The sequence below is a fragment of the Ziziphus jujuba genome, chromosome 12, assembly GCF_031755915.1.
Source record: "Ziziphus jujuba cultivar Dongzao chromosome 12, ASM3175591v1".
Lineage (NCBI taxonomy): Eukaryota > Viridiplantae > Streptophyta > Magnoliopsida > Rosales > Rhamnaceae > Ziziphus > Ziziphus jujuba.
In genome coordinates this window covers 3,612,823-3,626,946 of record NC_083390.1, presented here as the reverse complement: position 1 = coordinate 3,626,946, position 14,124 = coordinate 3,612,823, and the positions used below count along the sequence as shown (strand labels likewise).

General features: G+C 29.1%; 1 protein-coding gene across 1 annotated transcript; it reads right to left on the bottom strand.

Annotated features, from left to right (window-relative positions):
* Positions 1-5,703: 5,703 nt before the first annotated feature.
* Positions 5,704-13,670, bottom strand: LOC107428298 (agamous-like MADS-box protein MADS4). The gene is made up of 8 exons (XM_048461931.2): positions 13,271-13,670; positions 10,388-10,466; positions 7,423-7,490; positions 7,225-7,324; positions 6,715-6,756; positions 6,566-6,607; positions 6,324-6,466; positions 5,704-6,047 (listed from the first exon to the last, which is right to left on the bottom strand). The coding sequence occupies exons 1-8, from the start codon at positions 13,453-13,455 to the stop codon at positions 5,969-5,971; spliced, it is 738 nt and encodes a 245-aa protein (XP_048317888.1). The 5' UTR covers positions 13,456-13,670; the 3' UTR covers positions 5,704-5,968.
* Positions 13,671-14,124: the final 454 nt, after the last annotated feature.

The following is a 14,124-nucleotide window of genomic DNA, read 5'->3' as shown; positions in this document are numbered from 1 at the left end:
AAAAAAACCTATAAACACGAGACATCTATTGCATGTAACGGACTGAGAATGAGACTGGTCATAGACACTTGGCCACATAAATAAAACAGAGGCTAGCTGTTCTTTTGGACGGTGGATACCAAAAAATTTTCAGTACTCAGGGTGATATTCTCTTTTTGGCTGAAATTTTCAGTACACTGGGTTATATTCTCTAGAGAAAAGCACATGGAACACATATATAAATTCCAGAAAGACTTACGGGATCTATGTAGTCCATACCTTTTTTTTTTTTTGTTTTGGTGAAATTGTGGGATCTAAATGCCTGCGTATAGGAAGTGAGCACTGAAAAACCTCTTTCGGTATTCCATACGATATTAGTACAAATTATGGAAAAAAAAAATTATTTACATCTTTTTAGATTTTATCACATTTAAGTTTCATATTTTTTAAAAAAATTATTATTTAAAATATCTATTAAATATAGCTGATATAAATAAAATTTTTGTTCATAGAATTTTCACAGCATAAAAAAAAAAAAAATTATTAAAGAAACCAGTAAATGCTTGGTTGTCAATGCCTATAAAACTTACATTAGGTTATTTGTCATCATAACTTTAAAAATGCTCTTAACCGGTTAAATGCTCATTAATAAAATAATAAGGACAAAAATGATATTTAAAATATGTAAATGCTCATTTAAGCTTGCATATATGCCGAAACTAATTTACCAAAAGAAACTCATACTCTTTTGGAAGCTAAAACTTATAAAATTATGTCAAATAAGTTTGGTTTAGTTAATAAGCTATAAATTTTTACATTAAGGAGATTATAAGTTTATGACATCAAAATAGAAAAGAAATTATTGTTAACAGTAATAAAAAATACTTATAAAATTATAGTCAAATGCTAATTACTTTGGAAAAAGAGCTTATGATCCTTTAATAGAGAGTTTTTGCTAAAAAAATAATAAAATAAAATATTATACCAAAACTATAATTGTATTTTTACAATTAAAAATTAATAAATAAGCCTATTTTTATGCAACGTCAATGACAAGGTTTTAAATATCAAAATTTTCGCAGAAATTTTTCCGAAATTTTTATTTTTTTAAAAGGTCAAAAGAGAATTTAGATTACACATGAAAATGAGTGAAATTTTTTTAATATCCATTTAAATTTTTAAAATTTTTGTCAAAATATCTATATCAAATCTTTAACAATTTAGTTAAAATATGAATAATATCTATTAAAATTTTGAAATTTTCCATACAAATTTCTAAAATTTACATGGATATTTTGGAAATATCTAGGAAGTTTTTAAAAACTTTTTATAAAATAAAATTCATTAATATTATTGATGTTTGAATAACTTTGCTGGTTCCTATTTATTAATAAAGTATATATATTTGCTATACATTTTATATAAGATGGATTCATTAAAATCTAATAATTGCAAATTAATAATTGGTTATATAAAAATGAAAAATAGTAACATAAAATAATAATATGAAAATATAATATTATGTAGAATTGATAATGATAGCGTTTAAATTAGTAATATTAAGTAAATAAAAATATAAAAATGATAGAATATAACATTAAGAATAATTATATTTGATACAAGATCTTTATGATTGATATATTAATAATTACATGAAAAAATATCAATGAGATATATGTTTTAATAATTATTTTTTATATTTTACATCTCAAAATATAAACGAAAAAGATATCAATAACTTTCAACAACGTAAAAATTTTATAAGTATTGAAATGATATTAATGAAATATAATATAATTGTAATAATTTTTTTATTTTAATTAATAAATAATTTTATCAAATATATATATATTTTATATATTTTTATTGATAATAGTTTATTTGTTATTGTTAATAGTTTATTTATTATCATTATCATTTATTATAAATTAAATTAATTAAGAAAATATAATATCTAGCAAATATTTTTATAATTAACTTAGAAATTGATTGATTAAACAAACTACTTTTAAAGTTTGAACAAAAATTTTATTTTTTAAAATAAATTTTTATTATTTTTTTGTTGATATATAATATCTTTAGATAATTCTATAAAAAAAAATTTATATTTTAAACTTTCATATATTAGTAATGAAATAATAACTTTCTAATTTTATATAATAAAATTTATATATTTTTCTGACCGTATTTATTTACCATATAAAAAATAAAATAAAATGACGGTATTTATTTACTGCTATGCTATTTGATATTCCCACTGAAGGACAACAGCTGCTGTGTTTTTGTAACCGGGAATAAGTGATAGCGCAGAGATTCAAATGCCACCTGTTAGCTGTTTCTTGAAGGAGGACGACGAAGATGAAGAAATCAGACAAGGTCAAAGTTCCTTACACCTATTTTTTAACACATATCTTTTTGTTTGATTTGTATTATTTGGAAAAAAATCCCAAATAAGATTATCTTCGATAAAATAAAAAAAAAAAAAAAAAATCCCATATATGTATATTTCAAATTGTACATCTTCATGCATGTCTCTGTTTTCATTGGGATTTTGCTTTTTATAATTATATTCGTACGAATAATTTAATAAATAGGCTTTTATTGGAAAAATAAATTTTTAAAAAAATATATTACCTGTTAAGGACTACTACTTGTTTCGAGACGTGTAAAGCTTTTGAAATTAGCCAAAAAAGGTACTAAAGCTAGCACTAGTAGCCTAGGGATAGACTGGTGTTGAAATGAAAGAAGTCACATTTATTCATCCATTTTTATTTTCTTTATTTTTTGATTGAAGGAAATATTTTTAGGATGTAAACCAAGCTGGGAATTAATTATTTGGAACAAATCAATTTTTGTTTGGTTTTTAAGCCATCCTCTCTCTGTGGGTTTTTAGTACATGAGGGAGCTGAAATGGGATACAATAACATAAGGTCAATATTGATACAGCAAAACCAGACTCAAAATCCAATTATTTATTTAATTTTAAAGAGATAAAGTGTACAGTAAAGTATTTTGAAAAATTTTTGTCCATAGAAAAAAAAAAAAAAAAGAAGAGTATTTTGGAATGAATCAATTTTTAAGCCAGTCCTCTCTCTGTGGGTTTTTAGTTCATGAGGGAGCTGAAATGGGGTACAATAGCATAAGGTCAATATTGATACAGCAAACCCAAACCCAAAATCCAATTATTTATTTAATTTTAAAGAGATAAAGTGGTACAGTAAAGTATTATGAAAACTTTTGTCCATACCCCAAAAAAAAAATAAATAAATAAAAGTATTTTGGAAGCTTATTGTAATGGAGGGACCCAGAAGAGTGTCACGTGTTATCAGCATAATGAATCCAGCAGTTTCATTAACCAAAGAAAAACAAGAAGATGAAGAAGAAGAAGAAGAAGAAGAAGAAGAAGAAGAAGAATCCAGCAGTCACTATCCCAAGAATAAAAGACATAAGCAATTGATAATGAATGGTGTGCCCAGGGTACGATCTCTTGTCCATAAAGAGGATCTATTTCAAGATTCACATCATTTCCAAATTTAACGCATTACGTCAAAACATATGGAAATTTGCAAAAGGAAACACTGAAAAAAACAGAAAAAAAAAAAAGAAAAAAAAAAAGCTACTTAGCCAACCAACTCCTGCTCTCTCATTTGTTATTAACCTCCTCCAATTGCTACTACTTGAGGGCTATTTGGGTCAAAAACAATCCAAAATTTTCCAAAACCCAACATGGCCCAAGTTCATATATCAAAGCCCATGCCACGTCCGCTTTATCATGGTTTATTTTTTTCAATTTTTCCCAATTTAGAAAATTACAATGTTGCAAATTTGGTCAAAAACATAAACAGAAACAGACTGGTTCTGTCAACTAGATTATCAGGATTACGATGTTTTTATTTCTTTTAGAGATATAATTTTCATTTATACATATTTTTTTCCACACAAGTTCATTTTGTGTAAAATTACAAAAGAACCCCTCTCAACTTTCTCCTCTTTTAGTTTTATTTTTTATTTTTTTACTGTTTGGTCTCTTCCCTACCAGTTTCGACAGATGAAAGCCATAAACGCCGGCAGCCTGCCATAAACATCGGCAGCTTGCTTCGACGGTTAATGAGGCATATGGGTAGCAGAGACTAAACCATGGCTGTGCATGAAAAGAAGTTTTTTGAAAAAAAGAAAAAAAAAAAAAAACCTTCAGCCATGGATAGGGAAGAACAATCCGTAGTTTGCCAGTCCATTTTATTCCGGCGGCTACACTGTCTGAGAAGACGAGAAAACCTTAAGGAGAGAGAGGGACAGGAACATTTTCAAATATATTTAAAAGAAAAATAAAAATGTTTAGGGGTTTTAGTAATTTTATATACAAATGATTGAGATATTTGGATGGTGCAAAGAGAAGCACCGAGGTTCGAAGAAAGAGGCAGGAGTTTAAGAATGGACCAGAGCTGGGTCCAACCGCCGCGGGGGGGGGGGGGGGGGGGGGGGGGGGGGGTGGGGGTGGTAAACTAAAGATGGGCCAGACAAAAAAGGAATACGGCCCATTATCCTTTCGGCTAGGACCTTAAGGTTTTATATCATTCCTTCAACATCTTTTTTGTTTTATCCTTAAATATCAATTGTATTTTTAAAATATTTTTGAAAAATATACATATCCTTTTATTTTCACTTTCTCTTCATCCAATTTCACACCACACCACTGTAATTTTAAAAACTTTTCAATTTAAAAAAATAAAACCCCACTTTTGTCATCCTATAATCATTATTTTTTAGGCCTCCCCCTTTTCTTCTTAACAGGCTCATCGGAGGGCATCCCAGGAGATGAACACTAGATTTGAAATCTAGGGTTTTGACAAGGGAAAAAAAAAATACAGAGAGGTAGTGGAAAAGAAAGGGGAAAAAAAAACATAAAAAAGAAAAGGAAATGAGCAAAAGATAAAAGAAAGGAAGAAAAAAAAAAAAAGTAAACCATCTTGATGAATGAGAAAAAAAAGAGTCGGATTTTAACAGGGAAAAAAAAATGCAGAGATGTGGGATGTGGAAAAGAAAGGAAAAAAAATATTAAAAAAAAAAAGAAATGAGGAAAAGACAAAAGAAAGGAAGAACAAGCAAAAATAAAAAGTAAAAAAGAAGTAGACTGTCTTGATGAATGAGAAAAGAAAAACCGGATGTGATAGGAAATAAAAATAAAAAAGAAATAAACCATTTTGATGAAGGAAAAAAGAAGAGCTGCTTTGCAGAAATGGACTTTGAAGGAATTTTCAATGGTAAAAGAAAGAAAAAATAAAAAATAAAAATAAAGTTTAATTTTGACATAAAAATGTTTTAAAAATATTAAAAAATGAGATGTAAAACAAAAAAGATACCAGAAAAAAGGATATAAATCTTTAAAATCCTGTCTGAAGGGGCAATGGGCTAAATTTTTCCGAATAAGATTGGGAAAAGATCCAAACATAATCATTGCTAATCTTTTATTTTTTTCCCACCTCCTTAAAAAAAAAAGAAAAGAAAAAGATAGAAAAAAGAAAAGAAAAGAGAAGTACCCTAATCTCTTATACAAGACAAGAACAAAAAACCAGATTTACATAGTCTAATTAATAATAGGCAAACTGTAATTATTATTTACATAGTCTAATTAATAATAGGCAAACTGTAATTATTATTATTTATATATATATATATATATATAATTTTTTTTTTTTTCTTTTGAAGCTCGCCCGCAAGTACTGCTTAAAGAAAGAAAGAGAGCACAGTGTTTTAAGCATGCACAAACGAACAATGCTTACAAGTGCCCATAAGGTGCAGAGGAAGGGTTTTATATAACATAAAATCCCAGCCATCATTACAAATGTTTTAGGATTTTTTTAATTGTCAAATAACTTAAAAATTGAAATTTTGCTGATTCTTATAAGGAAAACATATTAATAATAATAATAATAACAACAACAATTATAATATTGCGTACCATGGCTGACCACATAGTTCCTTGAAGATTTCATGGTAACCATCCTGGCATGTAATTATTATTCACGCTTGGGCCTGCTGTCACAACTGTTATTGGATCAGGCTGATATCTGCAAAATTATAACAAAATCATTAAGCCGATGAGTAAGGGTCTATGACTCAATGTGCTCTATTGATCTCCTTCACGAAACACCAAAAAGAAAAAGTGAAGGAAAAAGAGAGGAAAAAAGGACAATAAAAAGGTTCATTTATTCTTCACCTCTATGTAATCTGTATGGTTCACAAAGTCATTAATTACCCACAAAATTTTCTTGGTTTTAATTAAAGCTTCATTATCGACATTAAAAGGTTGCTGATAATAAATTCATGATGCGGTGCATACATACCCAATTTGTAAAGTGGGTTCACACTCTAAGGGATGAAAGAACCCATGATCTGCCTGAGGCTGAGCAGATTGCCGGCCATACCCAACGTCCTCACCTCCACAGGGATTCAGTTGGAGTGCATTTACCTGGTATCCTTCTACCAACTGCAGAGAAATCAGCACAAACAAAGTAGTCATGAATAATTTGGATGAAAAATAGAAGTTCATTTGGGGATGAGATAGCTGTGTTCCATTTTAGCCTACCCTTTGTTTCAAGGTCTTATTTGCTTCGTTCAGCAAGTGTTCCTGCAAAATAAAACAAATAAATAAATAATATCTATAAGGGCAAAGATTACAATAATCATACATATACATTTATATATATAAATGGAGGAACAAGTATTTTTCCTTACCTTGCGTTGGAGATCAGAGAGCTGATCCAGCATGAATTGGGTCTGAGAGATACAAGAATTTTGGATCAGCATGAATTGGAAAGCAGTATCATAGTATTATATATATATATCAAGGAAAATATTCAATTGGGTGACTTTGGAATTGGGAATTAGTGGACAGATTATACGTAATCCTAACCCTTGAATTACATGTAACTGGGAATTAATCTGGCAACATAAATAAAAGAACCTACGTCATCTGTTAGAAAACGACTATATAAAGTTCAAATTTCATAAAAGAGATAACACAACGACAAAGTGATGTACAAAATCTGTATTGTCGTTGTCTTGCCTATCTTATATTACCAAAAGGTAGCTGCTTTTCAGGTTTTATGCAAACCACCCGATTACCATTTTTACCTGCTAGGTTTACGATTGGCTCATTAATATGTTAAAATAAATATAAAGAAAATCAGTACAAAAAAATTAATGGAAGAAAGGGACACGTGGTTTGATCATGGTGGTGAGTACCCGTGTTGATCTAATCTGCTTCAGTGACATATCCAGTTGCCTTTCAAGTGACTCGAGCTCTTTGCTGTTTAAAGGTCCAAGGTCTTCCCCCAGAAGATTTCTGGTGTATATAGAAGAAACAAAAATGTATATGTAAATCCAAAAAAAAAAGGGGTTAGACTTTTTGCAACCGAGATAGGATGCAGGAAAGGCAATAACCTTTGGTTCCGGTATAGAGCCTCATAACGTGCTTTAAGCTTCAGATATTCCTGCTGGCTACTCAGTTCCTACAGTAGGAGCAATAAGAATCATTTAGTACACAGTCAATTATATTGACAACAAAAAAAACAGAGAAAAAAAAAAAAAAAAAGAGGAAAAAAGGTACAAAGTTATATAGTCTTAAAACGACATACCATAAATATGGTACAAAATTTAGAAAACGTAGATAAAGCAATAGCTTTTATATCAGACAAAATTGTTATTGTTGGCCACCTACCTTTTTTTCTTTAAAAAAAAAAAAAAAAATTGTAATACAAAAACGACAGAGCATAAATATGGTACAAACATACATAGTGGTACCCTTTCGTAGGACAAAGATAAGTACTTTCTAGTCACCTACTTAATTTTTTTTTTCAATTTTTTTAAAAAAGAAAATAATAATTTTTTAGGATTGTATTGTATCGAAATGAACAGGAAAACTTGCAGCTTTTACTTTGTGTAGTAATGCTTCACAACGGAGGTGGTAACCTTTTGAATAGCTAAGATATAAGAAAATTGTTCTCATATTATAGAAAACATACATAAAGTGATACGGGTACTTGTACTTATCTACTTAAAAATTGCTTTCAAATTTTATATTTAAATTTTCTTTTTTAAAAAAAAAAATTTTTTTTAGAATTGTATTTCAACAAAATGAATAGCAAAAACTTGCAGATATTAACTTGCGATGCTACACAAATGATGTGGTAACCTTTGAATAGCTAAAAGATAAGAAAATTGTTTTCAAATTATAGAAACATACATAAAGTGATGCTTTTTGATAGGACAAAAATTATATGTACTTGTACTCATCTATTTAAAAACTGTTTTCAAATTTCGTATTCGTAATTTTTTCTTTAAAAAAACAAATAATTATTTTAAGGGTTGATATTTCAACAAAATGAACAGCAAAGACTTGCAGATTTTAACTTGTGATGCTACACAAATGCGGTAGTAACCCGTTGAATAGCTAAGAATAAAAATATTTTAAAAATAAAATAAAATATATTATTGATATGCTACCATCTTAGTATTTGTTGTGAACCATCACAAGTTGTGAGGGATAGCATAGTTCAGAGGACACCAAGATGCCCAAATATATGCCAACAACCAAAGAATTTTGCTTCAGACATTTCAAACATATAAGGAGGCATTGGTGGCTTATGATAGTGCTGCCATTTATGTTTCAATGTAAAGACAACCAAAATATTTCCATGGACCAACAGAACTATCAATGAGCTGAGCTTCCTAGATCACTATTGTCTCATTTTGAATCCTTACACATGTTTCTGTAGATCTTTAACATTTTATTAGATTACCACTCTTTCTAAAAATACTAAGCCATTGGGATGTGGGTGTTATTATATTTATATTATTTTTTTTTACAATTGCTAGTGCATAATATAAATTAAAAATTATTACAGATGAACAAGATCCATCCAAGTTTATGAATTATGAAATAAATGCATAGACAACTTTTCCATAAGGAACTAACTCAAAGTTAAGTGGGTAATCCTAATATATCTGTCATACCTAAAAGAATGATATGCCATGAATTAATATTTCCCCATATTTCCAAATTCCAATGTTTTCCAAGAAACATATGAAGATGGTGGAGGTAACAAAAAAGTTGTCTTCAGAAAGTGTGGGTTCCAGTCGGTTTGTGAGTTTGAAGAGGGTATTGAAAGATAAAGATGTGATTATTTTTAGTATGCAGGTGAGTGCACCCAAATGCCAAAAGAGGACCAAACATTTTATAAAATAGACATAAATTAAAATATTGACCAAGTGGTTGGAGAAGTCTTGCCAGGTCTTGAGATGTAGGTGGAAATGCAATATGGTTTGAGGCAAAGTATTATACACATATTGCATATATATGGATGAGTGCAAATATGAGAAAGGAAAATTTGAAACAACAGTCAAAACGATGTTCATGATGAAATTTTTATGTCTTTTGGTGTTCAAATCAATGGACAGGATGTCTTACTCTCTCGTATGTATAATAATAGTTTTGGCTCAGCTCATTAGTCTATTTCTACAAAAGGAATGCAACAATTTGGTGTTCCAAAAAAGAGTGCACATATATGCAGATAAGCCTAAATAGAGGCAAACATGCTGAATGCATTTATGCCCTACAAATAGTAAACTTATATATGATGATTTTGAGTGCGTTCAGTATAAAGAGTAGAATATGCAAAAGAACACACTAATGAGTTCACAAGTTTTGAAACACTTTTATTTTGTATTATTCTTCCAAATCATATATATTTTGTCATTATTATTGTAGTTTGGAATGGAGAATGAATTCTTCTTCATTAATAAGATTTATAATCTCACAGTCTTTTATTGAAAACTAAAAACTTAATTAGATACTTACAATTAGTTTTTTAGCTTAGATTTAGGTTCTATTTGGTAGGGTTTTTGAAAAACCAGAAATAGTTTTTGAAATTCAAAAATAGTTTCTAAAAATGTTTGGATTATTTTTATGAAGTGCTTCTGACGTCTAAAAGTACTTATGACCAAATGACTTCCTTAAAAAATATTTATAGAAAAACAGAGGCATAAGTAAATGAAAAAACAGAAGCTATATCATTTTTTTCCTTCAAATCATATGAACTATAAGCTTTTCGTAGAATATATACAATCAATACCAAACAATGACAATAATATTGGTGGATTAGTAAATCCCATATCACTGATGGTTTAGGTACTAATTAAAAGTATAAATTGGAACTCCATAAGTCTCACCTACTATCTAAGACAAACTGCAAGTAATTTACCAAAAAGAAAAACAAAAACAAAAAAAAAAAAGACAAACTAAAAGCATTATACTGTCAGAAAATTAATATAAAGAGAAATGCGTAGCTCATGCATATAATATACAAAAAGAGTAATTCATCAATATTCGATGTTTAAGTATTATTACCAACGCCTCCCTTGCGGACACATTAGTCTCTGGGGCTCCATAGTTGCATTTCTGGTACCTCTCAAGTGTTTTGAGCATGCTGTAGATCAACAAATATATTGAACATGTAAGATCAATCAAATCTCAAGAAGTCCGTATAAGAATTACCTGATCTAAAAGTTCCACAAGCATACAGCATGAATTCTTTTATTTATGAAAGGAAGAAACACATAAGAAGAAAGTAATTGATTTTATATTCGAAGAAATGGAAGGAACTGAAAATTGTTTACAATATTTTTTTGTCATGATCTTTGGGTTGGCATATTTCAAATGAAACTGAGAAATAAGAAGAATGCCAAAATTATAATAATACCTGTGTACACATAAAGAGATTTTTTTTTTTTTTTTTGGGATAAATTTTGTAAAGTTTTTAGACTGAACTTTTTCATTCTTTTCTAATTTTTTTCTTTTTCAATTGGTAGATGATCATAAACATGGAAAAGGATGCAAGTACTTATGGACATTTCTTTATATTTATAACTTATTTGAGCTTAATCTACGCTTCATCTTTATGTGCATGTATATATATATATATAGTCTCTTGCTTAATTTCTAACTCAGCACTAACAAATCAAACAGAGCATGAGAGAATCTTTTTCTGTAATTTATCAAGGCCCGGAATTTCATTTTTTTTCTTAATCTTTGGCATAAACCTTAGAAATAACATAAGTCGATATATGGTTAAACCTTTTTCAGAATATCAGATCCATGTCCACTGGTCCAAGAACAACTTATATATATATATATATATATGGGGATATATCCATGACGAAGGAGGGATAAAGGTATAATTGACATTAAAAGAAACTTATGAAGAAAATAAAAATTCTCATTTCATAAACTATGTTGTGACAAACATAATCTTTTTTATGCCTTTCCTTTAACATAAAACACAAATTAATTAGAAGGGGAATTTGAATTAAGTACCTTAACAACTATTTTTATAGAACCTTTTTTTCTTAAATAAATAAAAATAAGTAATACTAAATTCTGTGACTGTTTGTTGGACATGAAGAGAAGGAACAACAAATCATTAATTTTGATGATTTGAATTACAAATCCGGATTAATACAATATTTTAAATCGAACTTCGATATTTCAGTTGCACTCAGATTCATATGTATTTACCGACAAAAAAAAAAAGAAAAAAAAAAGAAAAAGAAGAAACTCAAATTCATATGTAAATCACACAAACATAAATTCATCAACCATTTAATATTTAAATATATAACTTAAATGTCAATTTTTATTTTTTATTTTTTTTTTCAATTTACAAATCCGAACTAGATCCCTTGGCTAATAAACATCCTCAGCCAAATAAAATAAAATAAAATAAAAACATATAACGGTTTTCATGCAAACACGCGCGTAGGGAAATTTTATATGCCCTAAAATATTGCTTAAAAGTAATTAAATTAATATACCTTTTTTTTTTCCCTTGAACACATTAAATTAATAAACCTGATGGATTTACAACTAAAAAGTGATAATATAGTATTTTATATATTAGTTAAATCGGTAGTCATGCTAATTTATTCTTATAATCCGAAGTGCATTTTGGAGGCACATAACCAACTCGGACATATAATCAGTTAAAAGAGATAACCCTAATTTTAATAACTGTAGCTGCGAAGAAATTAAAAAAAAGAAAAAAAATCTAATCTGTCTTTATAGACATAGTTTGATAGAAAAACATCTGCTAATTTGTGTATGAAAGAGAGAGAAGCTGACAGAGATCTAATCATGGAAAAGAAAATTAAAAAAAAATATATGAAAAAAATGAAAACTTTACGGCGAAAAGACCAATTTGAAACAGTAAATATGCTTCCAGCAAGAAGCAACCGTCGACTACAAAAGCATAGGGAAGAGAGCAAACAATTATAAAAATGATTATTGTAGATTGATTGAGCCAATTGATCAGAAGCTTAAATCGAGCACTTTATTTATTTTTTGTTTCAAAAATAAAATAAAAAAAATGAAAAGTTAGAGGAGAACAAGTTATCAGAAAACCCTAGCTAAGCTGAAACTTCGAGAGAGAAAAAAGAAATTAAGCTTCAGTGAGAAAATAAGAAGGCAAAGCAAAAGCAAAAAAAGAGAAAATTTGAAAACAAGCTTGATCCAAGCTGATTCAGCTGCAAGAGATCTTAAAAGAACAAAATTAAAACAAAAATGGTAAATTTTGAGAAATTAAGTGGAAAGCAGAGAAAGGAAATGAAAGAAAAAGGAAAAGGAGAACACACACACACACACACACACACACAAACAAAGCATAGGGTTGGGGGAGGAGAGAATAGAGAGGTTAGAGTAGTCAATACAAGAGTCATCTCCTTTTTATGGCGTTTCCAGTTGCAGATCTAACACCAATACCAACAAACAGACACTCAACCTGCTATAAACGCCGAGACATTCACTAAAACGGAAATAAAGAAAACAAATATATGCACACTTAGAACAGCGAAGTCCGAACCCAAAAAAATACATGTATATTTATTTATCATACTTTAAAAAAAAAAAACAAAAAAGAAAAAATCACAAGCTTCGCTAAAAAACTTTGAAAACTGAAAACAGCAAAAGTAATTTTTATCTCTTTGGAGCTCTAGATCTCTCCAAAAGCATAGCCGGAAACAAAAATTAAAAAAAAAAAATGACAAAAACAGAATACTTTTTTTTTTTTTTCCCTTTTCGTGTGTTATATTTTGAAGTCGAAAACAACCAAAAAAAAAAAAAAAGGGTTTCCAAAGTCTTCTTTCTTCTTCTTCTTCGTTTTTTTTTTTTTTTGGAAAAGAAGAAAAAAAAATGTTATTTATTATTATTATTTTTTTGTGTGTTTTGTTTTGTGAATACCTTGAACTACTGCAAAACTCGTACAGCTTTCCTCTATTGGAGAAGATGATAAGAGCGACCTCGGCATCGCAAAGAACGGAAAGCTCGTAGGCTTTCTTCAAAAGCCCGTTCCTTCTCTTTGCAAAAGTCACTTGCCTGTTGATCTTGTTCTCAATCCTCTTCAGCTCCACTCTCCCTCTTCCCATTTCTTTCTCTTTCTCTCTCTTTCTTTGTCACCAAACAAAATATTTTTACGCTTCTCTCTAAGAAAGGCAAAAAAAATCAAATATATTACTAAGCTCTTTTGGTCATATATTCGCCCCAGTGTGTCGCTATTTATACTCTCTCTCTCTCGCATAAATCAAAGTAAATTAAAAACTCGTTGACAATCCCTTAAAAATCCCTCTTTTTCCTTTTTTTTTTTTTCTTTCCCAATTTTTTTTTTTTTCCCAAAGACTTCTGATGATCAAAAAGGAATACATAAGCTGCTATCGAGTTTAACGTATCCCTTACGCAATTTGTTATCTCATCCGTTGGATATTTCGAGAAGGATTTGTATCAGACGGTGGAGATTTGATTCCAGTTTACACGTGAAAATCAGAGGATTTTAAAGAAGATTGACAAAATAAATAAATAAATAAATGAATAAAAGGGAAAAAAATGGAGGATATTTGAGAAAGACCTCAGAAAAAAAAAAAAAAAAATGGAGAGTGGGGGGTTATGCAATGAATGCAGAGGTACCCCAAGAGTGCTACGTGTCGAAATATTAAGTGAAGGATGTCTGATATCCACCTGACCATTTTCGGGTTCGGGCAATCATGTGACCTAACCTTAAGAAGGTGAGCCTTCGTATGTTCTTCACTTTTACGGAAATG